The sequence below is a fragment of the Oryzias latipes genome, chromosome 24 (assembly GCF_002234675.1).
Source record: "Oryzias latipes chromosome 24, ASM223467v1".
Lineage (NCBI taxonomy): Eukaryota > Metazoa > Chordata > Actinopteri > Beloniformes > Adrianichthyidae > Oryzias > Oryzias latipes.
The window spans coordinates 7705546-7730090 of record NC_019882.2 but is presented as its reverse complement, the minus strand read 5'-3'; the positions used below and the strand labels follow the sequence as shown (position 1 = coordinate 7730090).

Genomic DNA, 24545 nt, shown 5'->3' with positions numbered 1-24545 from the left:
AGTGATGTAAATAAATACTAAGACTATGGTCTCAATGGAGATTACAAATCTCAACGGCAAAAGAAACATTACAAAAAGTTCCCTATGATGAAATCTGAAGACTAGAAAAAAAACAAAAAGTAGGCAAGTATACAATAAATAAAATAAATCAAAATACAAGTCTAGTAGGAAAAAATGACATCCAAACTTAAGTGAGAATAATAATAGACCATGAAACTCAAATGAAACCCAAAAATGAAAGGATAAACATTAAAAAGATGTAAAAGTGTCTTTAGAAAAAACAGAACGAGACAGAAATAACTAGTATAAAAAAAGAAAATATATATTTTAACAGTTTTAAATCATGATGAATAGCTATTGTTGCAAAATTTGACATTTGGCTTTTCTTTCATTGATTTTGACAGATTTTCAGTGTCAAAGTGCCTCTGAGCAAGACACTAAACACTTATCAGTTTGCATGTAAGATGCTTTGCAAAGTATTATCCAAATAAGACCACTTTTAATATTACAAATGAAACAAAGAATCTTGCTTTCTGTCAAACATACATATAATATATGATATATATATTATTATATATAAGATATATAATATAAAGATATAACAAATCGTGCACCTTTGCACTGATCACACTCCTGTGTTACAGGAAGCTCAATTAAACACATTCATGTTTCCTGAATCCTTTTCAAATACACAAAGTCCACAGTCAAATGAAAGGCCCATAAGACCGTTGTCAGTGTCACATATCTATGCAAACTTGTGAAGATTTTTTGTCATCTGTCTGTGGGAAAATCTTTTCAGGCAGAGTTAAACCATACAGGCTGCTGAATCTTTAAAGGGGTGATGTTTTATTTTTTATTTTTTTCCTTCATGATCCACAGCACTCTGTCACTGACCAATATATAGCAGGAAATTCAACACCAGGATTTTAGCATAGCAATCAGGGTTTTGCTGGCAGGCAATACTCAATTAGGACCCCCAGACAGAGCAGCTTCTCAACTGTGAATGCACTAACCAACAAGCACATCTTACCTGAGTAAAGATCCAAGTGTCAAAAGTGCAGAGATCAATAAACGCAGAGTTGTTGTGAAAAGATGCAGCATTTTCTCAAACTCAACAGACAACTGGCAAAGACAATTCACTTTCATGTGAGGTCTTTTCAAAATCAAACAAAGAAATCTCTCTATGTGGCCAAAAACCTAAATCAAAATATAGATGTGCTTTAAAAAAAATCATTCAATTTGATTAATATAAAAAGTTTTAATATATTTCCAAACACATGAAATAGGTAACTGTCTAAATTGTCATTGATCCCCTTTGATCCACTCAATAGAAATAAGTGGCCACTCTTCCAGGACTCTCTACAAAAGGTTTGTGTATTGAAATGAACACGTTTTTGCAGAATACTGGATTTCCTTTAAAGCTGTATAGATCAACATTGAGGAGGTTAATTTGGAAGATCAAGAGGGCCTGTGTGCTGTAACATTATCCTCCTTGTACAAGATTGACTTCTTAAATAAAATTTAGTGTTTCTGTTTGCACACTGGCCTTTGGTTTAGGCCACTTTAAACACAGTTTTTGTTCCTAACTGTTTCAAAATTGAACAGATATTTGGATATCTATGGCTGGAGAGCTTTTTAATTGTTGATATTTGTGTATTTTTTGTCTTGTGATAACATGTGTATTTATTTTTCAGAATGACATGTGAACTTTATTGAAAAAAGTCCTTTAAAGGGGCACAACACCCCTGCTGGGGAAATTTCCTTCAGATTTTCAGCTACTGCCGGCATGTTGCGGCTTTACTCTTCCCACAGCAGGTAAATGTTTTTTCTGCAAATGTGTATTGAGGCCTCAGCTCACGTTAACCCCGCTTTAACAGGCCTGCAGTCGCTGCATCGTTCCAGGTGTGATGCTTTCACACCTCCGGGCTCCGCAGACGTCTGAAGTCGCTGCGCAGCCTCTGCTGTGCCAGCCGGCACGGATGGTCGGCCCATTCACACATTCCCTCGGTACCACCTTTGATCGCGGCTGGGATATAACCCCCAGAGAGCCCACGGGTCACAGTCAGCGGCTGCAGCTCCAGAGGCAGGAGGACAATGTCTGCGGTTGGTGGGAAAATGCGCGTCCGGGACCTGAACCACTTTCAGATGCTTCACGACGGGCCTCCGCACATGAGCCGCGTGGTGAGCTCAGGTGAGTGACCAACCGATCTGAACTGTTCCAACTCCTCCAATACTTGCTTTTTCAAATAATAGGTTTTATACAAAGATCCAGTTTTTGCGCTTCTCGCTGTGCGTCATTTACGCACCAAGTTCGCTTCCCGAAGTTAAACTCTCTCCGATTCTCTTGAAATCACAGAATTCGGATCCTCGGATGTTACGAACTACTTTACCCCCACAAACTCTGCACCAAGGGAGGAGAAATGCATGACCATTCTAACGCACAGGAGAAAGAGGACCAACTTCACCCAGCAGCAAATACAAGTGCTGGAAAAAGTTTATTCTGACACAAAATATCCTGACATCTACCTCCGAGAGCGCCTGGAGGCTCTGACTGGACTGCCAGAGTCCAGGATTCAGGTAAGGATGTGCTTAACTGGGATTTTGTTAGTCAAACATATAGTTACAACCAGGAAAGTTTAAAAAATAATCTCTAAATGTCCCATTTGTATTTATTATTTTAGGTTTGGTTTCAGAACAGAAGGGCCAAGTCTCGTAGGCAGGTGGGATCCTCAGTCTCCAAGGTCTCAAACACCCCAGGAGGTGTCACCTTCAGCCAAATCCAGAGCAGAATGTCCTCTCAAAAAGGTAATTTCATCCTTCTGTCCTGGATATATTTTCCTTTCTGATTTAATAAGACAGAGGAATAAAAAGCACACCTTTTTTGAAAATGTTTCCTACTGTTTTTCAGCTTATGAGCACAACTCTGAGATGCAAAGGATGGGAGCTTTTAAAGCACATGATAGTTTTATGCCGCTTATTCAACAAAGCGCTGTGGATCCTCACATGACCAGACTTCCAGGGAATTCCAGCAATTACACTCAGAAATCTTCATCATGCCTTTATGACATCAAGGGACCCAGAGGCCCGGCTGGCCAAGTGCAGCAACACAAACCCACCATCCCCACCCCAAGCTTCCATCTCTATCCCACCCAGAACGAGCATCAAGTCAAGACTGAAGCCAACAAGCCTGATAACCAGGCTCCAAAAGTCTTAGTGGAGTACGACAACTTCCCACCTAATAAAACTATCGGGCCGGAGATGAAAATTGTGATACCTCCGATCCCCAGCAGTTTCACAAGGTCGTCTCCAAATGATAGCGTGTGTCAGATGCAGTATCCACAAATGAGACTTACAGGTGGAGGACTCGGCCACTTCTCTCCCATTCAAAACATGGAAGCACAGAACATTTCCGACACGGATTCTGACTGGGAACAGGAAACGATGGCCGGCTTCAGTGGCTTCTGCGATCTTTAAGGAGCCTCCAAGATCCACGGGAGTCTGTATTTATTGTAAAACGTAATAATATTCATGACTGTATTTGTATTTTCCGAGTTGTGTATAAAATAAAAGAAAAAAAAAGACTTTTGCACCATTATGTTTAATAAAAAAGGAGGGAAACATTTACAGTTGCCCTGAGGCATTTTCATATACAACTGTACAATACTGAAAAAAGGGGTTCCCTAAGAAGAAAAAAAAAATTAACTTGAGATTTTTGGGGTCTGGGGGGTGATGGGGATGCAGGCTTTAGGTCGAGGGGATCAGCAGCCATGCCAGATGTGGTAATGCTAACATCTTAAGAGTAAAAGGCATCAAAAACCCAGAGATCTCGTTTACAAAAATACCAAAATCTCTTTAGTGCACACAAAATTACAAAAAGCCTTTTCTGAATATGAGGCAGAAATGTTAATATTCTATTAATTAGAGATATTGTACAGTTATCTACAACAATAAACTTTTCATTAAACATTCTTTTGCTTCCCAACACAACAGAAGTTTCATAGGAAGAAACAGTTTTTTTATCAACATACACAACTACACAAAAATAAATAAATATCAACAATAAAAACTGTTGGAATCAATGCTTGGCACGTTGGAGGTGTTGTCTTTAGCGTCAGGAGCTCAAACATTTCCCATAAAACAAAACGGATGGGTAAAAACGAGAACATCGTTGCTCCGGTGAGATCAAATCCCGTTTAGATGGAAGCACCGACCGTGAGGTGGCACGCCTCCATGCGCGTGCAGGAGAAAATGCTGGTGCTTAGACTGCATTGGTGTTGTTTGCAGCGAATGCGTGGAGATTTCCCAGTTGACTCAAACCACTCTGAATGTGAGCAACGTGGATTTCTACGTTGTTCTGAAAGCAACTGGAAATGAGGGAGACTGTAAGTAAAGACATGTAAGGAGTTCAAAAATAGAGGAGGGTTGATCTACCTGAGGTTGGAAGGATCGACTGAAGCTTTGATGTCATTCAGGGAGTCTGTCAGGGATTTAAACTCAAATGAGTTCAGATCCCCTTCATCTGCCAGACACTGAAACGAAGCAGGAGGTCAGATAAGCAGCTAATCAACTTATGAATAACACATGAGTTGCCTCTCCGGCTGAAGACTATCAGCTTCCTTCAGCTGCAGAACTTGTGAAATGCTCTCCACCTTTATCTGTAAGAGCAGAGCAGTGAGGCGGGAGATGAGGCTCGTGAGGCCGGGGTTTGTGATGATGTGCTGTCCGTCCCACTGCGGGTTGTACATCTGCACCATCTGCTGGGCTTGCTCTTCACAACGCCGCCGCAGCTCTGTGGGATGGTCAGCTGGAACCATGCCCTGATCCGGAGAAAGCTGGACAAAGATTTAAGGTGAATACACTGCAGCATCAGTCTTCCCAAACACTCAGGAAGAGCACCTTTTGTGTTCCCAACATTATTTAAAATCCTGTCACGTACAGAAATCCAGACGTGGAGACCTAGTTTTTGCTAAAGCAACTTTACAACAGACAGCTTTGTGATAAAAATCCAACATGAAACAATATTTGTGACAAATCGATTTCTCAAATCAGGGAGGTTTTTAATTAGCCTGGAGTTTGCTAATAAATCTCAATTTCAGCTTTAACTCTGAAACTACAAAGAATGGATCAGTGCACTTAACATCAAACATCAGGATGTGAAAACATTTCTGCTGTTCAAATTATTTGTTAAGCCGCTGTGATGTGTTGCAGTGCGACAATATGCAATTAACAACAATTATTACCTGCATAACATCTTTAATACACAAAAAAAAGTTTTAAAACATCAATTTCTCCATTGCGGGATCCATAATCTACTCTATTCTATTCAGGTTATCGGTGAACTTCCAATGTCTTAGGTCCTCGTTTTATTCTGCACATCAGTAAAAGCCTCACTGTTGCTAAAACTGACTGATCTAATAGACTTTAGACTATAAATCAGTCACATTCTGTTACTCAGTCCTTTAAATGCATTTCATTTCTAACTTAATAAAACTTATTTTTCTCTCCTATTCCAGTATAATGTTGGGATACTCCAAACTCCAAACCAGTAGAATTCAACAGACGAAGGCTCAGTCGGAAAAGATCAGTTTGAATGTTTAAGATAGGCTTGCCTACAAAACCGTACGTCCCCTTTAACTGGTCAAAACGTATGAAAAAAGTACTTTATGTACCTGAGAGACCTTCAAACAGTCAGACTTGACAGGATGAACTTACATCGCAACAGAACTGCTGCACTTCATGAAATACTTTGTTCAGATCTTTGTTAAGCTGGTCCAGCTCAAGCACAGTGATGGCATATCGCTTTTGAAAGTCCAGGTCGATGGGCATCGAGTACGACTTCTGAATACAAGAAGCAGGAATGTTATTTAGTCTTTCTTTAAACCTATTTGAGAATTGAAAGCGTTTTCAGTCATTCTGTGAATAGCATACCAGCCTTTCTGCCTCCGTGTTCATTTCTTTTAAATGCTTGATGTGCTCTTTCTTTATCATCAGGATTTTGGACAATCTGGTCTGGAAACAAAAACAAACAAACAAAAGTCATTTAGAGTGCGTGTCCAGTTCCACATTTAAAAAAAGAATATTGCAAATTTCTTTTACAAAAAAAAGGCTTACAACTTGAACCAAGAATTTTACAGGAAATCCTCCGAGTGTTTCTCCCTCAGAACACGACAGTTTGTTCCTCCAAGGCGATTGGCTCATAAGAGGATCATTGTCCTGGGAGAAAATACATACATGTAGAGAAATGAGGCAGATTTCACAAGCGATTGACATGAAAAACCAACAAAATTAAGATTTGCATGTAACATGTTAAAGAAAACATTCAGGTACCAAGTTATAAAAGAGAACTGTAAAAAGATTTCACCATCACTGAGTTTAATTTTATCTATAGGCTTCATAAATTGAACAAAACGATTCTGAAGGCACATTTCAGGCAGCAGACAGAAATGTTTACAGTTCGCATGTAAATATGAAATGGCAGCCCATTATTGTTGGATTAGACTGATGTTACGGTTACCATGTGGACAGGTGTCGTGACGGACGGATACGTCGCTCTGGGCGGAGTCATGACGTTCTGCATGTACCGCGCTGACCGGTGTTTCTGAGCGAAAGCCGAGATGGGCATGGTTTCATTGGGTTCGTTGCTCTGGAAAAACAAATCGTTAGATTAGGAAAACGAGCTTCAGAGTTCCTGCTGCCGGTTGTTTTGGTGAAACCATTTATTTACACATTTACCAAAACTTCGTAATCAGGCACGGTGTGAGTTCCCAGGCCAGTGCGGTCGAAGGTGACACGATAGGTGGCCGCGCTTGTGTCGACTGCATCAATCTGCCCCGTGAACAAGCCATCGTGGTTGCCTCGGAGTCGAGCTGGAAAAAGTGAGCAGGATTAGCGTTCCAACAACACATCATCAGTATGACGGTCTAATCCCAGCTCACATTCAACATACAACATCCTACATACAAACTAAAGTTTCAAAAAGAAATTAAATCATAAATAAATCTAAATATAAATTAGAATACAACAGTAGATATTTGTTATAATGCTTCTTAATACTAACATATTTCACCTACTGTATAGAAATGTGGTGTAATAATTATAAGAGTTCACTACATCCTCTCTTTTTACTTCAAAAACGAGCCATCAGTATTGTACATAAAGCCGGCTATGTATCTATCATACAAACAATTTATTTGATCAATCTAGACTTGCACTAAACTTTGGAATGAGCTCAAACAATGTTCAAATATCCAAATATTCCAGAAAATCTATAAAGAAACTCTGATTTCAGGATATAAAGATAAGAGGAGTTAAGGATCAACAGGTGTTTGAATAATTACAAATACATTTGTGAACTTGATTGTGGTGAAATAATCAAAGCTCTTTTAATTACAACCAATGGGTATTAAATAGTAATGTGCAATAATGATTACTAAAATGTTTTAAATTACAGTCAATAAGTTATAGATTTTCTTTACTTGATCTGCAACGTGTAGCAATAATTACTGGTTTATTGTGATCATGTGTTCTAATGATAATCAATGATTACATATTGATTACCTAAAGTGTAAATCATTACTGTTTACTGAAAAGATGTAGTTCTTTCTGAGGATAATCAATAAGCACTCGATTTTGTAAATAACTTGATCTGCAATGTGTAGCAATGATATCTGGATTTATTAAAATTGTGTTCTGGTTATAATCAATGAGTATTACATTGGTTACATGGTGCGTGATTCACATTACTGTTTACTAAAATCATAAATGAATGTTTTCTGCAGATAATCATCAATAAGCACTTGATTATATTACTTGAAAAGAATCTATCGGATCATAACCGGATTACGAAAAACTATGTAAAACGAAAAATGAAATAACTCCGAAGGGGTGGGATTATATATACTTGCTTCTTCCCACTCCTTTATAAGCAATAAATCAAGCTCTACTTATACTTTAGTTAATGATCACAATAGTTAACTAAGCAAATATGACTTAAGTGTGTCTTTGTGTTTGTTTTTAATCTATGCATTTCATCATTTCTGTAATGAGTTTGATGAATCTTTGTGACTTTTTTTATTGTATTGACTGCAATTAATGTTTGAAATAAAAATAAATCAAATCAAATTAAAAGTAAATAAACATGTTCAGACATTCTTGTGTTTGTCTGGAACAACCTTTTCTTCGTTTCTAACTTTCAATCTTGATCCCAACCTGAGTACTTGTTTCTTTGTAGTTTAGTCATTACTTTTAAGCTTGACATGTTTTAACTCTTGCATTTGTCGAGACCTGCTGGAAGTTCACATAAAGTCATTTATTGCCCGTCGCTCCCAGCATTTACTGAGGGTTTATACTCATTATAGTGATCTCACCGGTGACTTTGGTTCCTATGATAAGAGGCAAAGGGATTTCTTCAGGAAGATCTTTGCAGTTTGACAAATCGGACAGTTTTCTCTGCTGCAGAAGACGCATTTTCTGCCGCTTCTGTCTCAGCGCTGTTCTCTCCTCAGCAAAAAATGCTGAAGAACACCTGAAACAGACATGAGGGAACATCTGTTTTTCTTTACACATCATGTTTATGAGGAATTTACCAAAAAATAAAATAGAATGTGATAAACTCAAGACTAAAGAAAAATCCTCTATGAAATATTTTTTTTGATGTAGCAAAAGAAATGTTTTCAAATAACATCCACAGTTTCTGGCTCTGCTGTTGTTTTCATTTTACGTAGTTTTAAATATGTCCTAATCACTTTTTGTCCTCAACTTTTCACAATAAAACATGATTTGGAATTTGAAATAAATAAAATTCAATTGTGTTTTACCTTCGAGGTTTCCCCATCAGTCGTCGGATTGTTCCCCACTCAACTCGCGTCAGTTTTCTTGTTTTCAAATTGGGGAACGACTCTTTGAGGCACAGACAAAACTCATTGTCACCCTCAAAAAGAGGTCTAAAGGTGGAAAAGAGGAAAGGAAATAATACGAAAAGAGTTGGTCAAAAAAAAGGAAGAATTAGTCAAAAAGTTTCAACCAGTAGTCTGGTGGGGGGAAAGTGAGATTTACCGGTCTATGTTGGAATAGAACCACTCATAAATGCACCACTTGTGAGCTTTGGGAAGTTTAAGGAGGTTTCTTAGTCTCAGCCCTATTTTCTGGGATGCCTTTTTGTCTGGTGTGACAACATTTGAAAATTTCTGAAACAAAATAGAAATTAAAAAATATTATTTTAAACATTTGCTAAAAAAAAAAAAAAAAGCACTTAAATTTGATGGTCAGTGTAGAAACCTAGCATTAGTCTCAAATCTCCTCGTTCCATATCAACCCATAGGTTGTTGTCTTTACCTGCGGTGTAATAGTGACCCTCTGGCTCCGACGAGGGGATCTGGAAGGGAGACGCTGTTGAGGCGATTCCTCTTCATCTCGGAACAGACGGCTCCTCTTTGAGCTCCGTGTTGGCTGCAGGAAAAAAACTGAGCTTTATTAACCTCAACTCATTTAGATAGCAGCCTCTAAATCAGTGCGAAAGATTTGTACTAGAAAGCTCCAGGTTTTAAGGAAAATACATCCAATGGACACAGTTATTAAAGGAATTTTAGAGAGTTGAGTTTAGATTTTAACATATTTGTGTTGTATTTTTTAAAATATCCCTGTAAGAATTTTAAAAATGAAACCAAACGTACATCTATTACAGCCAAACTAAAGAGGATTACAGGTTTATATAGTGTACATCCTGAAGCTGCATGGTAGCAAGAAGTTAACAGAGGCTGGTGTCATTAAATATTAATACAAGCAACTTATTAAAAGACGAAAACTTCAAGACATTTTTTTTGTGGATAATAATATGCAAATATGTGTTGTATGCAGGTTGAACCACAAGCCCATTCATTTGAGTTCTCCAAGTTCTTCCAAATAAATGAAGCTTGTGCAGTCTTTGTTCATAAACATGTAACATGAGAAATGAAGACTGTAGAATTTTTTTTTTTTTTACATTTACCAGTAATTTACTTTTACTAGTAAATGGCTTAGACTTGTATAGCGCTTTTCTACCTTGCTCAAAGGCCCAAAGCGCTTTACAGTCATAGTCCCATTCACTTATTCACACAAACATTCACACTGATGGCAGCTCTGCTGCTGAACGCTGGCGCCAACCTATATTCACCAGAGGCAAAGTGGGGTTCAGTGTTTTTAAATGTCTTTACTCTTTAGGACAATTTTTAGGATAATTGACCAACTAATGCTTTATATTTGATATTGACTCAACATGAGATGTATTCAAATCATCCCTAAAGTTGAAAGTACAGTACTTTTCTGCTCAACTTTGTAAACATTAAAATCAAATATAATAAGCAGGATTTTAGACACTTGTAAATTCCCACTCCAAACATCTTTTGATCCATTTTAAAAGCATTCCGAGTGGTCTTTTAATTATGATTATGCTATTTTTTTTGCTAAAATCAAAAATATTCATCGAAAGTTTCAGCAGAGCGGCAGTAGTTCATTAGAAATTCCCCTCTGAGTTGTGGGCAGGCCTGTCCTGACTTCCCATGGTTCCTTTGTTTACAGCCACTCACAACCCCAAGCTAACATTTCAGACGCATCAAAAATAACAAGCAATGTTGGAGCTTTCCAGCTGTACAGTTTTGAGCCGGATACCAGCTCGGAAGAGGAAAACAGAGACGTGCAATCATTCATTTGTCTGCAAGTAGATGCACCGGAAAAAAGTGGAGCAAGGAACTTGCGATTGTAGCGCCTACATCATAGCTGCAGGCTTTTTTAAAACAGCATTTTTCGTCTGCTCCTGATTAACAATGATTTGAATAAAGAAATAATCAGAAATGATATTTTAATCTTAATTTTCTTTATATACTGTGTGCCCTCCATCATAACACTAAAAACATTATTTTCATCTTGGAAAAAAAAAATTCTAATTCCAACCAGAATCACTGTTCTTACTGTATCCATTGTGAGGGAGGAATGTCTTCCTCTGGTGTTGTGAGTTCTTGGGAAATTGTTCTTTTCATTTAGAGTGTTGGACAAACTTCCTTCTGTAGGGAAAAAAAAAGATTTATTGATAATATTGTGAGTAAAAAATATAAAATTGAAATATCCAGTTCGTTTTACGGCTTCTTTTTTGTAATATAAATAGGTAAATATAAGTAAAACATGAATTCAAAGATATCTATTATTTTAAATAAACAAGGTCTTGTACAGTCTAATGTCAGGCATAAAAATGACAATTCCAAATACAAGTTATCATTTTGTCAGTTTAAAGACCAGTCCACAAATGATAAAACTGTTGACATACCCTTAAGACTGACGAGAGCCTCTGCCGAGGAACCTGAGAAAGAAGACAAAACGAGCTGCATTAATCATTATGTACAAAATAACACAGCATAAAGATGAAAAGGCTAGCGTACAAAAAAAACAATGCAACAACAACAACACAAAAAAGCAAGCGTACTACACACAAGCTAGTTCAACCAAACCCATCATGACATCTGTCAACGACTGGATACGTTGACTGGCAATTAAGGCCTTTACTTTACCTCAGTCCGAGCTGTCAAAACCAGGACTAACTAGCAAAAAAATAAACGAGATGCGGTCGCCTCGGTTTTCAAGAACTATACAATACATTAGCTGCGTTCAAATTATTTTCCATTGATGAGAACCTTTCGGTTTTCAAATTAGACTTTAAAATGCGAAATAACACACCAGAAACTCACTTAAATCCGCATTAGCTAACATTTAATATATCACTGTGTCGCGAGAAAATAAAAATAGTATTGACCAAATACACCGATACCAAACTAGCAGGCTAGAACGTTGAGGAAACCCTTTTGTTATTATTACCGATAGCGACACAAAGTTAGCAGTTGTTGGCTCCTAGCTAAGCTAGCAGGCATAGTTTACCCATTTGAGCCAAACTAACTAGTTAACCCTACATTAGCTATGGTTAGCCGCTCCAGCTAACAGACGTTAGCTGATTTGAACAAACCGGTGTCTCTTTTACGTTCAAATTGACCTTCTAAATAAACAAAAATCTTGAAGTGACCCCTAAACGAAAAATTAAATTTGTCTGACAAAACGAGTTTCGTCTGATTAGGTGAAAAGCAACGCTCTCTTATTCCACTAACTCGGTAAATTCGTGTTTTTACTCACTCTCGTCTAACAGCTGGTCCATCTCCGCCATCTTGAATTAGCCGCGCTGCTTTTTCAAAGACGTTGTCAAAATGCATTCTGGGTCGGGAATCTGTGGAGGGCGATTTGAGAAACAAGAGTCAAAAACGGCCCGCAAAGTGAAGGTTTGCCATCAAAGTCATGGAAATAACACATTCACGGTTCTAAAATAAACTCCTTGTTTAATTTATGGCACGAAGAAAGCACAAAATGCTGTTTGAATGGACTTGAGCTCTTTGGATGTTTCGATTGGGGGATCATTCAGATTTATTATTGTTTTGATTATGTTCATAACTTGTATTTATTAATATGAAAGCATTTTATTTATTTATTTATTTATTTTTTAATTTTTAATTGAAGTAATGTTACCCTTGTTTGGATAGTTTATCACATATTCATATTTTCAACCTATTCAAACACGACCAACTCTACATCAAAATAAGACTGGTATCGTTGCTAACTTATTGCATTTGTCTTCCAACAGCTGTCTTCTGACAGTGTATTAATCTGTCTGTACTTTTTTTTAAAACGTTTTATTGTAATTGTTTGCACGCTTTACGTAAAGAATTAAATGAAATAAAAGTAAAGCAAAATTCCCCAAATATTTGCTTTGTTTAAACTTCTGTAAAAACAAAAAATAAACAAATAATTAAAGCATAGGATTATAATGTGATGCAGAGACTAAAACTTGTAAAATAAGGTAGGCAGAAAATGGGGGGACTGGTGTGCAATGTGTGATACTTTTAAAATATTTGGATAACATTCTGAAGTTACAATAAAAAATATATTTGTATACATATTTTTGGCAAACCCTGATTTGTAGATTAAAACAAAGATGCACAATCTTGGATTTTTTATTTCTTTTTTGTGTACATGCCAGTATTTTTAAACATGATGGCTGATAATAACTGACATCAGATATGTCAATCTTTCTTATCAGATGTAACACAAAACCTCCCATACTATATTTATTAATGAGTTTATAACTATTATTAGTTGTAAAATGTTTTAAAATACCCAGAATTCTCTGCTCCTTTACAAAAACAACAAAGATGTTTATCTGCATTAGAGATTTTAAAATATCCCATCTTACAATTTCAAATTAGTTGATTGCATATACCAGCAATTATTAATTTACATCACCAAAAACAAAATGCTGCAAATGTTACACCCACAAAACTTGCTAGAATAATATAGCCTATGTGGCAGAGTAAAAGTACTAGTTTTTTATTATAAATCTGTTTAACTGAAAAGGAAGGAACAGTGTACTTTTAGAAATCATTTTTCAAAAGTTACTTAGATAGGAAAAAGAAATGAATACTTTTTTTCCTATATCAAGGCATATATTTTCTTATTATGGTCCAAAACAGTCAGTTGATTTTCATTAAACTTAATGGGATCATTAAAAAAAAGGGGTCTACATTTTTACACATTCCTTTATAATAACAACCGACTGAAGATATTTTTTCTATATGTCTATACAGGAGACAACACCCAATCCTGCAGCAGAGGAATTCATTCATTCATTTTCTAATCTGTCCCTTTCAGGGTCACGGGGCTGCCGGAGCCACTTGCGGGCAAAGGCTGGGGACACCCTGGACAGGTCGCAAGGCCACAAATCACACACTCATGCACACTTGCTTTCTTACCTATGGACAATTTAGAGAAACCAATTACGGTAACCATGTTTTTTGACGGTGAGAGGAAGCTGGAGAAAACCCACGCATACACAGGGAGAACATGCACACTCCACACAGAAAGGTCCCCCATTGATGTTCTGTTTCAAGTGAACCAGGGGCCTTCTTGCTGTGAGGCAAGAGCACTACCCACTGCACCACTGAGCAGCCAAAGCAATTAAACTCAAATGTGGGATTCCCATTGCTAGCAGGTGCCCAATGTCTTATACTCGTCAGGTTGTCAAATGTTTGCATTTTGAACCATTTCCACAGCTATATAACCTCTGTCCTGGAACAATGGGGATAGAAAATAACCTCTTTGAAATTGGGGAGAAAAAAAACAACTCCAAAAAAAAACGAATCATTTTTAAGTCACATTTTATTGTATTTAAGTATAAAAAATAACAAGAAAACATCAGGATGTAAGTTCAATTTTTTAAACACTAGAGATGTACAACTTATTATTTTTAAGTGAAGACAGTGACCCGAAACTTTGAGATAGAAACGAGTGTACACATTCAAAACTTTATTAACTCCTTGTCTACAAAACATGCATTTAAAGTGGTCATTTTTGGAGACCTTGCAAATATAAACACCACTATGCGTGGGTCAGCAGATGGGAAACTAAAACTCAAAACGTGCTCTTAGACTAGTGGAAATACAGAATAGTCTAGCTTCAAAAGAAGGTGTCAGTTAGGTTACTGTTGAGGTTTCCCTCTGCCCCCTTTCCAGGACTATTCCGGCTGTAATGCTTTCAGTCCTTTATCCGTACAGGTTTTATCTACCTAATGATGACTGGAACTTAACAAAAAGTGGTAAAGTGACAAAAGGTTACAGATAACAGAACAGCTTGGCATTTGTTCTTTTCACATTGGTGCAGATAATGAAGCCTAGGCGGAAATCACAGTTGTCCTTTTTGTTTGTTTAAAGCTCCCCTCACCACAAGGATGTCTGGTAGTTAAACTTGATCTTCAGAAGATACTTCAAGTTGATCTGGGCTACATCATACACAATGTATCTAGAGGAAAAAGTAGTTAAGAAAAGAAGATATGAACAATGCAGTGAAAAATAAAAGCTTTGGATGATTGTGCACAATGTTACGATCACTTTTGAAACTTTTTAACTCTTGTTTCAGTCTTTTTTTTGCAGAAAATAATTTAAAGCAGCACAAACAGATTATGGTGAAAGCCATTATAAAAGGCAATTGTTTAAGGATACTCGTTGTAGAGTAGGCTTGTATCGTCTATGTTTGTTTGGACTCCTTTTCCCAGAGGCACTTGCACTCCGTCCAAAGTGACAGTAGCACTTGGATCAGGAGCGGTTCTACCCAGACCTAAAAGAAAAAAGTTAAAGCAGCACAAGCAAAACATTAAACTGCAATAAAACTGGCTTTAAGCATGCCATTTTGTAACCCAAATACCACAATTTAATAGAAGCAAACCCTTTAGCCGAATCTTGGCAAATCCAATTCTCACCTTTGACACTGTGCTTTCCCTTTGGCAATTTCGTGATGTGACTGGCCTTCTTCAGTTCATGCCTGCGTCATAAAAGATCAAAGAAATGAGAAAGCTAGAACCTGAAAGACGATAACCTGAAAGACGATAACCTTCAGAGACGCAAACCATCACTCACATGTTTCCTAACGCCACCTCTGCCAGCAGTATGAGGCCAACGGGGTCTGACTGCGAGGTATGACAGTAGTTTGCACTCTTGGACACCATGTCAGCAAAGTATACACCTTTACCAAACATGTAACCGGTCTAGAGAGAAAGAATAAAAAGAAAATGAAATAAAAGGTCATATAAACACTTTACCCACCACAGCTCTGTGACAGAAAACACTCACCACTGGGGCTTCAGGAGGAGCGATGCGGAGACCCTGAGACATGATGCCGGCGTAGTTTGTTGCGCGAGAGCCGTGCCACAACAACTGTCTGTTGTGAAGCTCCTCGAAGGGACGGAAGCGTTGGCGCTCTCCTTCTCGGCCAATTTTGAAGATCTAAAAAACAAAAAAAAAGTGTTTGAGAAAAATCCACTCAGATCTCTAAAATTTTGCTTAATCTAATGTCATTTTTAAATAATCTTCCTGCAAAAAAGAACTTACTTCTTGTACTTCCAGAGTGTATGTGTTGTGCGTAGCAGCATGGGTGTTCTTCACATACTGGGTAATGACCTCAGCCTCCTGGGTTGACTTGTCAACAACCTGTGGAGCAAACGTCACAAAAACCCAAAACTCGCAGTCAACCCTGTGTACAGGTGCTCATGACTAAGGCTCAGTCACTAAAGAAAATAAAAAAAAGTTTAAAAGTGAGATTCAGTACCTCAATCTTGGTTTTGAGTTTCTCGTAGTTGATATCGATGGGATCGTGTTCATTGTCCTGAGCTCCTCCTCTTAGCAGACTGTAAGCCACTTCAATGTCCAACAGGTTGTCCAACATCTCAACTTTAGCCTAGAGAGAGAAGTCGCTTAAAAATCTCCTTTGGATCCACTGAGGGGAAATTACCCAATGAATGCAAGCTTACTTGAATGTAATCCAAGCTGTTGAGTAGTGGAGGCTTTTTCATGCCAAAGTCATGAGGTATGAGTGTGTAGAAGCGGTTAGAGAGATCCAGTATCTGTGCTTCGGGCACACAGTCTGACACCGCCTGCATGAGAGCAACACAAATGTTCGATAAGCCCCTTTATGGTCATGTTTAACCCTTTAACACCGGAGCTGCCGCCAGCGACAGCAAAATAACACGCAGTCTTTAAACTACCCTTTGACAAAATTAACGCAATTCCAACGGATTGCAATACACAGAAAAGCCGCTTTTCTCCGGGTCAGAATCAGCTGATTTACTTTGCGTTATCACTTCCCTGCTGTAAAGTGTTGCATATCAGCACAAAGCTGCTTTTCTTCGCCGCAGAATAGTTAGATTTACGTTAATTGGGTAAACGGTTGAAGACTTAACCCTAATTCAAAGACACCCGTGCTAAAGTTTTGGTGTTAAAGGGTTAAAAAATTTTAACACATTTCAAAGCAACACAGGAGAAGACTTCCGACACCTTTTTGAGGGACAACACACCTGCTGGACTTCAGTGAGGAGAGCGTAGGCGCTCTGAATTTGTCTTTTACTCAGCTTGCCCAGAGGCATCTTCTGGAGGTCGATCTGCAAACAGAAATTAGTTTAATGAAAAGAAATCCTAATTACAGAAAGAAGCTAAAATGCAGACTCCTTACTTCAAACTCCACCATGGCCTTCTTCATGCTCTCCACATCAAAAATCATCTTAATCAGCTCCTGAACGGGTTTGGGAAGCTTGGACTTGGTGCCAGCAGAGGCCGTCAGCCTCTTCACGGCTTCCTCATCCTGCAAAAAAAAAAAAAGGCCACACCTTAATAATCTAACCACCTTCCAGCATAGTGAAGAACATCTGTGTTTCCCCCACCTGTCCATAATCAATCTCCAGTGGGTAGAACTTAGTGGGATATTTGATAAAGTTAGACGAGCCCCATTCGTTTCCCGTCTTTTCTTTATAAACACTAAGAAAATTATCCAAAGCCGAGTTCTTGTCATGGAATTTGTCCAGTTTGTTTCCTCCGATGGTGGTACCCACTCTGCCCCATGATCTGAACACCCAGTACCTTCAAACAGACGAGACACAACCAAGAGGAAGAATCCATTCAGACAGGTTCCAGGTGGAAAAGTCAAATAAACAAAAAAATGCATACCTTTTCTGCAGATCGTCCTCCAGCAGCTGCAGTTTGTAGTAGGAGTTGGTCCCTCTCACGATGTCCACCAGGCCCAGAGTGGCACTGTACATCTTCCCGCTCTGTTCCAGGACATGGGCGCTGTTTTCAAGACCTACAGGCAAACAAACAAACATGCATCAAAAAAAAGGGGGAGCCAAAAACAAGAGAGACATGGGACGTTTCCTCTAGAAAGTCCATCAAACCTGAGTCTGGATCCACGGCAGCTCCACCTTTGACCGTGAGCTTCATTTTCTTGGATTTGCTGCCACCTGTACAAATTGTATAGTAGGGTTAAACTGAAAGCAGATGGGTCCTCCATGACTTCTGCAGACGAGGCTTTTACCTTCTTCCTCCTTCACCTTGCCGCTGCTCTTTGCAGCAAGAGCTCCAGACTTTGAGGCTGCAGCTGGAGCCTGTGGCTCTACTTTAACCTCCACGCCCCATGTTGAGATGGCGTGCAGAGAGACCAGCTCCTGAAGAGCTTTGCCTGAAGACTTTATGTCTAGGAGGAAATCCTCAGAGACCACGCGCACTCCGGCGTCCCGAACTTCCTCCATCTTTTTTCCCATTTTCTCCACCTCCTCTGAACACACAAGAACAGAGAGTGAGTTCAAGTTGAGAATGCTCACACTGCTTTCCCTGGGGTGTCACTCACTCTTGGTGCTGAGACAGAGAGACGCCTTGTTGGCTGAGCCGGTGATCTTTCCACCCATCTCCTCCACTTCAGCCTTCAGCTCCTCCTTGTTCTTGGACAGTTTTCCAACAGCCAGCAGCTTCATTCCAGTCAGAGGTTTATCTACAAGTCAACAGGACAATTTCTTTGCATGTTTTTCTCCTACTCAGTGTTCAGTTGGTTCAAAACTGTGGGCTCAATCCCACCTGCAGGTGCTCCTTCTGGCAGCTGCTCCTTCAGGGCTCCAGATCCACTCGCCAGAGGTTCAGCTTTAGCTGTTGTCAATGTTTGGGTCGGAGCTTCTTTGGGATAAACTCGGTCTTGACGCTTGAACTTGAACTTTTTCAAAAATGGAACTTCATGGAATTCCTGAAACAGCAAGCAGAAGTTTTCCAAGCTTTTTCAAAGGTTTTTGAGGTACTGGGCTTTAACGAGTATCCGAATACCTGGATATTCTCGATCTGTTCTTGAAAATTCGAGAACGAATATTTACGACATCCAAGATCGCTGACTCGTGATCTTTATAAATACAAAAATATAATTTAGGCAGTGTAATTAGCGCTCTAAAATGCAGAGCAATGTTGGATTATAAGTATATAAACTAAACAGCGTAAACCTATGTTACAGGAAGTAAAACGGCGATTAAAATTCTATTTTTTAAAGTAAAGGTATAGAGTGTTTTGTAGATAAAAAAAATGAGACCAAAGTTCAGTTTACTAAATTACGTTCTGAAAAAAAAGGATAATATAGTTGACAATTTGAATTTTTTATTGTTGATTCTGATCTGTTCAAATAAAAAGGTATAAAAGATGATGTTTAAATACACATTATTTTATTTTTCATACATGCAGTATAAAGATGTATGATAGTTTTTTTATCATATATCTTATTGTATCATAAATCGTATGAAATTAAATAATTAATATTATTTAATTTTAATAACTAAATAGTAAGAATTGTGGTTCAATCTCTGAATCGTTTCTCTTGAATCGTGAATCGGATCGCCACCTGAGTAACGATCCACGGCCCTAGAGATCCATGCAGGCTCACGTGAGGGACACACCTTCGGGATGATCCAGTCTTTGCGCAGGGGTGTTGCAGTTTTGAACACGCACTTAGTCCAGGCTGAGATGTCTCCTGTGCAGTAATACGCATCCCCTTTAAACACCAGTTGACCTTGGCACTCGTTACAGGCCTCCAGAGCCCCGAAGGCCATACCGTCAGCCACTCTGTCGACCACCTGAGTTCAAAACCGGCAGTGAGTCACCAGAGACTTTGGCTTAAGCAGCATAGGATTCTTCATTTGTGACTTTTTCTTACGTTGGACTCCCCAGAAGGAACTTCCTGACCGTTTGCAATCAGCAGCTCCTTCATGTCGTTGGTTGAACAGTATTTCCTGAGTTTGTCCTTAATCCCCCAAATTAGCTGACTTTGATTCTGCAACCACAACAACACAATCAATCTATTAACAAGAAAACAAACAAAATTAATCTTGAACATAAAAAAAGCACCTTTAAATTCTCCACCAACTGTTTATTCTCTTCCTCCTCTTCTTGCTTCAGCTTCTTTGAAACTCCGTCCAACTCGTCGCCTGGACGTTTTCTGCAAATGTAATTATTATCATAGTTACAGAACAAAAAATACTAAGAAAAAAGAAATAGAAAGCATAAAGAGTGAGGCATTTCTCCCCTGCAGGTGAAACTATTTTGTAGTCTGACAGTGTCCTGGACCTCCATTTACAGAACGGTGGAAAACTGTTCTGGGTTCTGGCTCCCAGTTTGGAGCCAGAACCCAACTTCATCCTGTTTTTTTTTTTGGCTTTCCACTTCTTCAGGGGGTTGAATCATTGAGTGGAATCTTTAAACTCCTGAAGTAATAGAACCAAGGTTGATAAGAAGAGAAGATCCAGTTTTTCTGTTGCAGAATCATTTTTGACGAAAAAAGGGTACCAGCTGGGGTCTGGTAGAACCTGACCAGTAGATTCTGTGGGACGTGAACCTACTTCAGCTTCATCAGGAAGTTAAGAGTCTCGTCTGTGTGAATGAGTCAGGTGTTTTGCCTAAATAAGAAGTTACCTCCCAGGTTGCTGCCCTAAACCAGTCCATTCGTTTTTCGACCAAGCCAAACAAGATGATGAGAAAACATCCCATTAGGAACCCAAATAAGGCGCACAGGGATGAAGGTGACGGCCATGATGAGGAACAAACAAGCCTGCGTGTGACACCTTTCTTCATGGAGTAGACTCGTGAGGGTCTCTGCAGCAAACGGACACAAACAAGCAAGCTGGTACACGTCTGAACGCTCCCAGGGGCCGGGGGCCAGAGCAGCTCCTGTGACACCTCCATACCATAAATGACCATCTGGAGGACAAAGCATCAAGACAACGGCTGACATGAAGTAAAGGACAGAGGGGTGTCTGGTTTTCTGGGTGGGGGGGGTTGATGATGAATCCTTGATAGGTCTGTGGAGCAGATTGGTGAGACGTTTGGATGTTAACATGAATTTTACATCTGAAATTTGCTCTTTTGCAGGAGAGCTATGGAGAATGAAACTGTGCCACTTATTGTTTTCCAACAAACCAGCAACTCCTGGCTTCAGTTCTTTTTTCAGTATCCCCGCAACTTCACCAACCGGCTCTCCGCCACCACCTCCTCCCCTTCTGCGCCACCAGCTGACCCGGTGATGCACCCAAATGTGCCATACATGGTGGCCGAGCTCGTGATCGCCTTGTGCTCCACCTTGGGGAACCTCCTGGTCTGTGCTGCTGTGGGTCTCAACCGTAAGCTTCGCACCGTCACCAACTACTTCTTGGTCTCGCTGGCGGTAGCAGACATCTGTGTGGGAACCATTGCCATTCCCTGTGCCATCCTGACCGACGTCGGTCTACCGCGCTACAACTTCTACCTGTGTCTGCTAATGCTCAGCGTGCTGATAATGTTCACCCAGAGCTCCATCTTCAGCCTGCTGGCAGTGGCTGTGGAGCGTTATGTCGCCATCTTCATGCCGCTGCGTTACGGCGTCCTGATGACGCCTCGGAACGCCCTGATGGTGATCCTCGGCACGTGGCTGCTGGCCTCCCTCATCGGCTTGGTCCCCCTGATGGGCTGGCACAAGAGACCGCCAGATTCCAGCTACTGCTTCTTCGTCCTGGTGGTGGACATGACCTACATGGTCTACTTCAACTTCTTCGCTTGCGTGCTCGCACCTCTGCTCATCATGTTCCTCATCTACGCCCAGATCTTCCTCACGGTGAAGCAGCAGATGAGGCGCATCGCGACTGAGAAAGGTGAAGGATGGGAGCGACAGGGCAGGACGGCAGCCACCATGCGCAAGGAGATGAAGATGGCCACGTCGCTCTTCCTCGTTCTTTTTCTCTTCACAATCTGCTGGATTCCGCTCCATGTGATCAACTGCTTCCTCCTGCTTTGCCCAAAGTGCCCCGTTCCGCTGGAGCTGCTGCTCACCACCATCATCCTGTCCCACGCCAACTCTGCTGTGAACCCCTTCCTGTATGCATACACCATGACGGCTTTCAGGGACGCCTTTAAGGCCATTTTTCTGTGCTGCAGGTCGATGGGAGAGGCAGAGATTTTAAGTGGAAACAACAGAGGAGATGAGAGAACTTCTAGACCAAACCAAGTCTGTGAGAGCTGAGTCAAAGCTCTTAGTCAAACTTTTATATATATATATATATATATATATATATATATATATATATATATATATATATATATATATATATATATATATATATATATATATATAGTTTTTGTTACTCCTCACCCCTCAGTTTTTACAGCAGGAAGCCTCTTCTTCAGCTCCTCCTTGTCTTCTGCCCGCAGCACATTGAATCCCTTCAGCTGAGCAGCGCTGTAATCAGGTTTGAAAGCCAGCTCCTCTCTGCGGCTCACAAAACATGCAGTGTGGTACCAGCGGTCGATCAGGCCCAGCTGAGGCTTCTCTGCATCCACCACTTTCTTAGACACACGAATCTGATCCTGGAGGAGAGGTCAGAGGTCACAGGCGTGCTTTCCGTTAATGAACTGTTTAAACGAAGCTGCAGCAAACCTTTTCTATTTTCTGCTGACATCCTTTGCACGTGCTGCGGTTTGATTTGGCGTACTCCACCGCAAAGTCGTTCAGCGTCTTTTCTCCTTTAGCCGCACCACCAGAGTTTCCCTTTCCTGCAAGATGGAGACCTCAATTTACCCCGCTGTGCTTTAAGTCAGAATTTTCAACAACCTACAAAAAGTAAACAAAAGCGACTTTCCGATGACTAACATTCACCACGCTGATAAACGTCAATTCATTTCCCGTGTGCACAAACAGCTCAGACAAGCACAGACCTGTTCCGGCCACTCCACCACTTTCTATGGCTTTTTTGACAGCTTCCTGGTCCGCCCAGCGGAGATCCGAAAACCCGCCGACATCGGCCGTGGACTGCACCGAGGCTCGCTGCCAGAAGCAGGAGAAGTGATGCCAGTGAGGGACCTTCCCGTCGAACATGGGGGACTGCGGGACACAGAGTAAACATAGGCGTGAACACATTCAGCTGCAGAGTTATAGTTTTCAGTCTGTCTGTATCTGCCGGGTTTGGATGATTCTGGAAAAAAATGATGGGTTTGCTGCTCATATCAGATCATCTGAAAGCTCCAGTGTAGTTTGGTGGTGAATTGAACAAGATAGTTGAAAAGTTGAACAAAGAACAGACAAAAAACATTTTTATGAGACGAGTAAAGGATGTAAAATAATTTAGCAATACCGTAATATTTTTTGAAGGTGAAATGGGAGGAAAAAACTAACCCTTTGAAAAAAATAATTGTACTATTGTCGCCATGTCCTGCTCCTTTTAAAAATGACTTTTCTCAATTTTTCTGTACAGTTTAAGAAAAATAAGAGGCTTTTCAAATTATCTTTAACATTTTAGCTGTAGTGACTCGCCAAAACAAAAGCGCAATTTTGTTTTTATTTAAATCATAAAAAATACCTTCAAATAAAAACTTGAACATCTTTCTAATTCCACAAACAAATACAAACTGTAATAAAAGTTTTGTTTATATATGTGTTTAATTATTATTTTTACATTTTATTCCTTACGTTTAGATTTAAATTGCTCGCCTTAAATTAAACATTTTAACTGTTTATTTAATAATATCAATAACCATCAATTGATCAGTCTGAAGGATGGGAAATTTACAAATATAAATCTGAATACAAATGATTTAAATATATATATATATATATATATATATATATATTTTTTTTTTTTTAAAGTTTAGTTGGTGCCAATTTTTACTCTGTGCTTTTGATATAAAATTTTTGACAATAAAAGCAATCAGTCTAGATATGATCTATTTTTTTTTTATAAATACCTGTGATTGATATTTACATTTTTCATCCTAATTTTTAAATTTGCATTAGAAATTAGTTTTATACAATTTACTGGATTATAGATAATAATTTTTTTACCTGCATATTAATTTACTTGAATGTCAACGTATTTTTCCAAAAATATAAATTCTACTTGCATTAATTGCTTGTAGAATAATAATTAATTATGCAAAGTTTAGTATTTCAAATCCATCTGCTGAAACGGAAGCCTGTGGTAGACAAAATACTAAATGAATAAATAAAAGGAAAAAGCGAATGAAGTAAAGAAAGTAGTGAGCGGTACACGTTCCCCCGAAAGACAAGCGATAGAATCACCAAGACTGAGTCAGACTGAGAGGCAGCAGTGATTTTTCCTCACATTTCTGCTTGAATGCCGGAAAGTGCATTTATTTGGAGCATCTCTGCGGCTCTTTGTGCGGAAGATTTAGCAGCCATAAATGCTAACGAGGGCCCAAACCAGTCCAGACGAAACCGGAACTACTCAGGCCTATATATCACATTTTCAAAAACACACTTTTATTTTTTTTTTACATCTGCTGAAGCTGCTTGGTAAACAAGTGAGTCTGTAGGAATAATTCCGCTCCCGGGTGTTTCCTTGGACCGCCGCTGCTTACCTGCACCACGATGGCCATCCTCAGCGAGTCCTTCGCGATTTTCTCCTTGCATTTCTTGCACGAAGCCTGGCCGCTTTTGGCGTACTCTGCTCGGAACAGCTTGTCATTCTGGGAGTCGGCCATAGCTTCCCTTTATCCTTAAAAAGCTGAACCGAAGACGACAAAGTTTCTCCACCAGAGCACGAGGAGCAACAACAGGGACAACGCGAAGAGCAGCGAGCAAGATCCAGTAAAGAGGGCTTACTCTGACTCTTTTTTGTCAAACCTCCGATACAAGCGTTAGTTGCCAAT

At 39.5% G+C, this 24545-nt stretch overlaps 3 protein-coding genes across 3 annotated transcripts; 1 reads left to right on the top strand and 2 right to left on the bottom strand.

Moving 5' to 3' along the window:
* The first annotated feature begins 1836 nt into the window (after window positions 1–1836).
* mixl1 (Mix paired-like homeobox) lies at window positions 1837–3578 on the top strand. Its single transcript, XM_004083482.4, has 4 exons — window positions 1837–2191; window positions 2357–2577; window positions 2682–2805; window positions 2909–3578. Exons 1-4 carry the CDS (start codon window positions 2095–2097, stop codon window positions 3472–3474), a joined length of 1008 nt encoding a protein of 335 aa, XP_004083530.1. The 5' UTR covers window positions 1837–2094; the 3' UTR covers window positions 3475–3578.
* A 1-nt stretch (window position 3579) lies between these two features.
* On the bottom strand, window positions 3580–12262 carry lin9 (lin-9 DREAM MuvB core complex component). The gene is made up of 15 exons (XM_004083481.4): window positions 12151–12262; window positions 11297–11329; window positions 10945–11036; window positions 9334–9447; window positions 9055–9185; window positions 8817–8942; window positions 8367–8524; window positions 6733–6866; window positions 6515–6643; window positions 6112–6213; window positions 5929–6009; window positions 5713–5838; window positions 4650–4832; window positions 4432–4529; window positions 3580–4364 (listed from the first exon to the last, which is right to left on the bottom strand). The coding sequence occupies exons 1-15, from the start codon at window positions 12179–12181 to the stop codon at window positions 4259–4261; spliced, it is 1644 nt and encodes a 547-aa protein (XP_004083529.1). The 5' UTR covers window positions 12182–12262; the 3' UTR covers window positions 3580–4258.
* A 2088-nt stretch (window positions 12263–14350) lies between these two features.
* On the bottom strand, window positions 14351–24487 carry parp1 (poly(ADP-ribose) polymerase 1). The gene is made up of 23 exons (XM_004083480.4): window positions 24255–24487; window positions 22596–22761; window positions 22318–22433; window positions 22033–22247; window positions 19761–19851; window positions 19570–19686; window positions 19313–19489; window positions 18456–18618; window positions 18232–18372; window positions 17920–18159; window positions 17780–17845; window positions 17556–17688; window positions 17273–17468; window positions 17065–17193; window positions 16910–16993; window positions 16367–16489; window positions 16165–16293; window positions 15948–16046; window positions 15690–15842; window positions 15477–15604; window positions 15320–15381; window positions 15063–15177; window positions 14351–14862 (listed from the first exon to the last, which is right to left on the bottom strand). Exons 1-23 carry the CDS (start codon window positions 24375–24377, stop codon window positions 14781–14783), a joined length of 3048 nt encoding a protein of 1015 aa, XP_004083528.1. The 5' UTR covers window positions 24378–24487; the 3' UTR covers window positions 14351–14780.
* Between the last annotated feature and the right edge of the window lie 58 nt (window positions 24488–24545).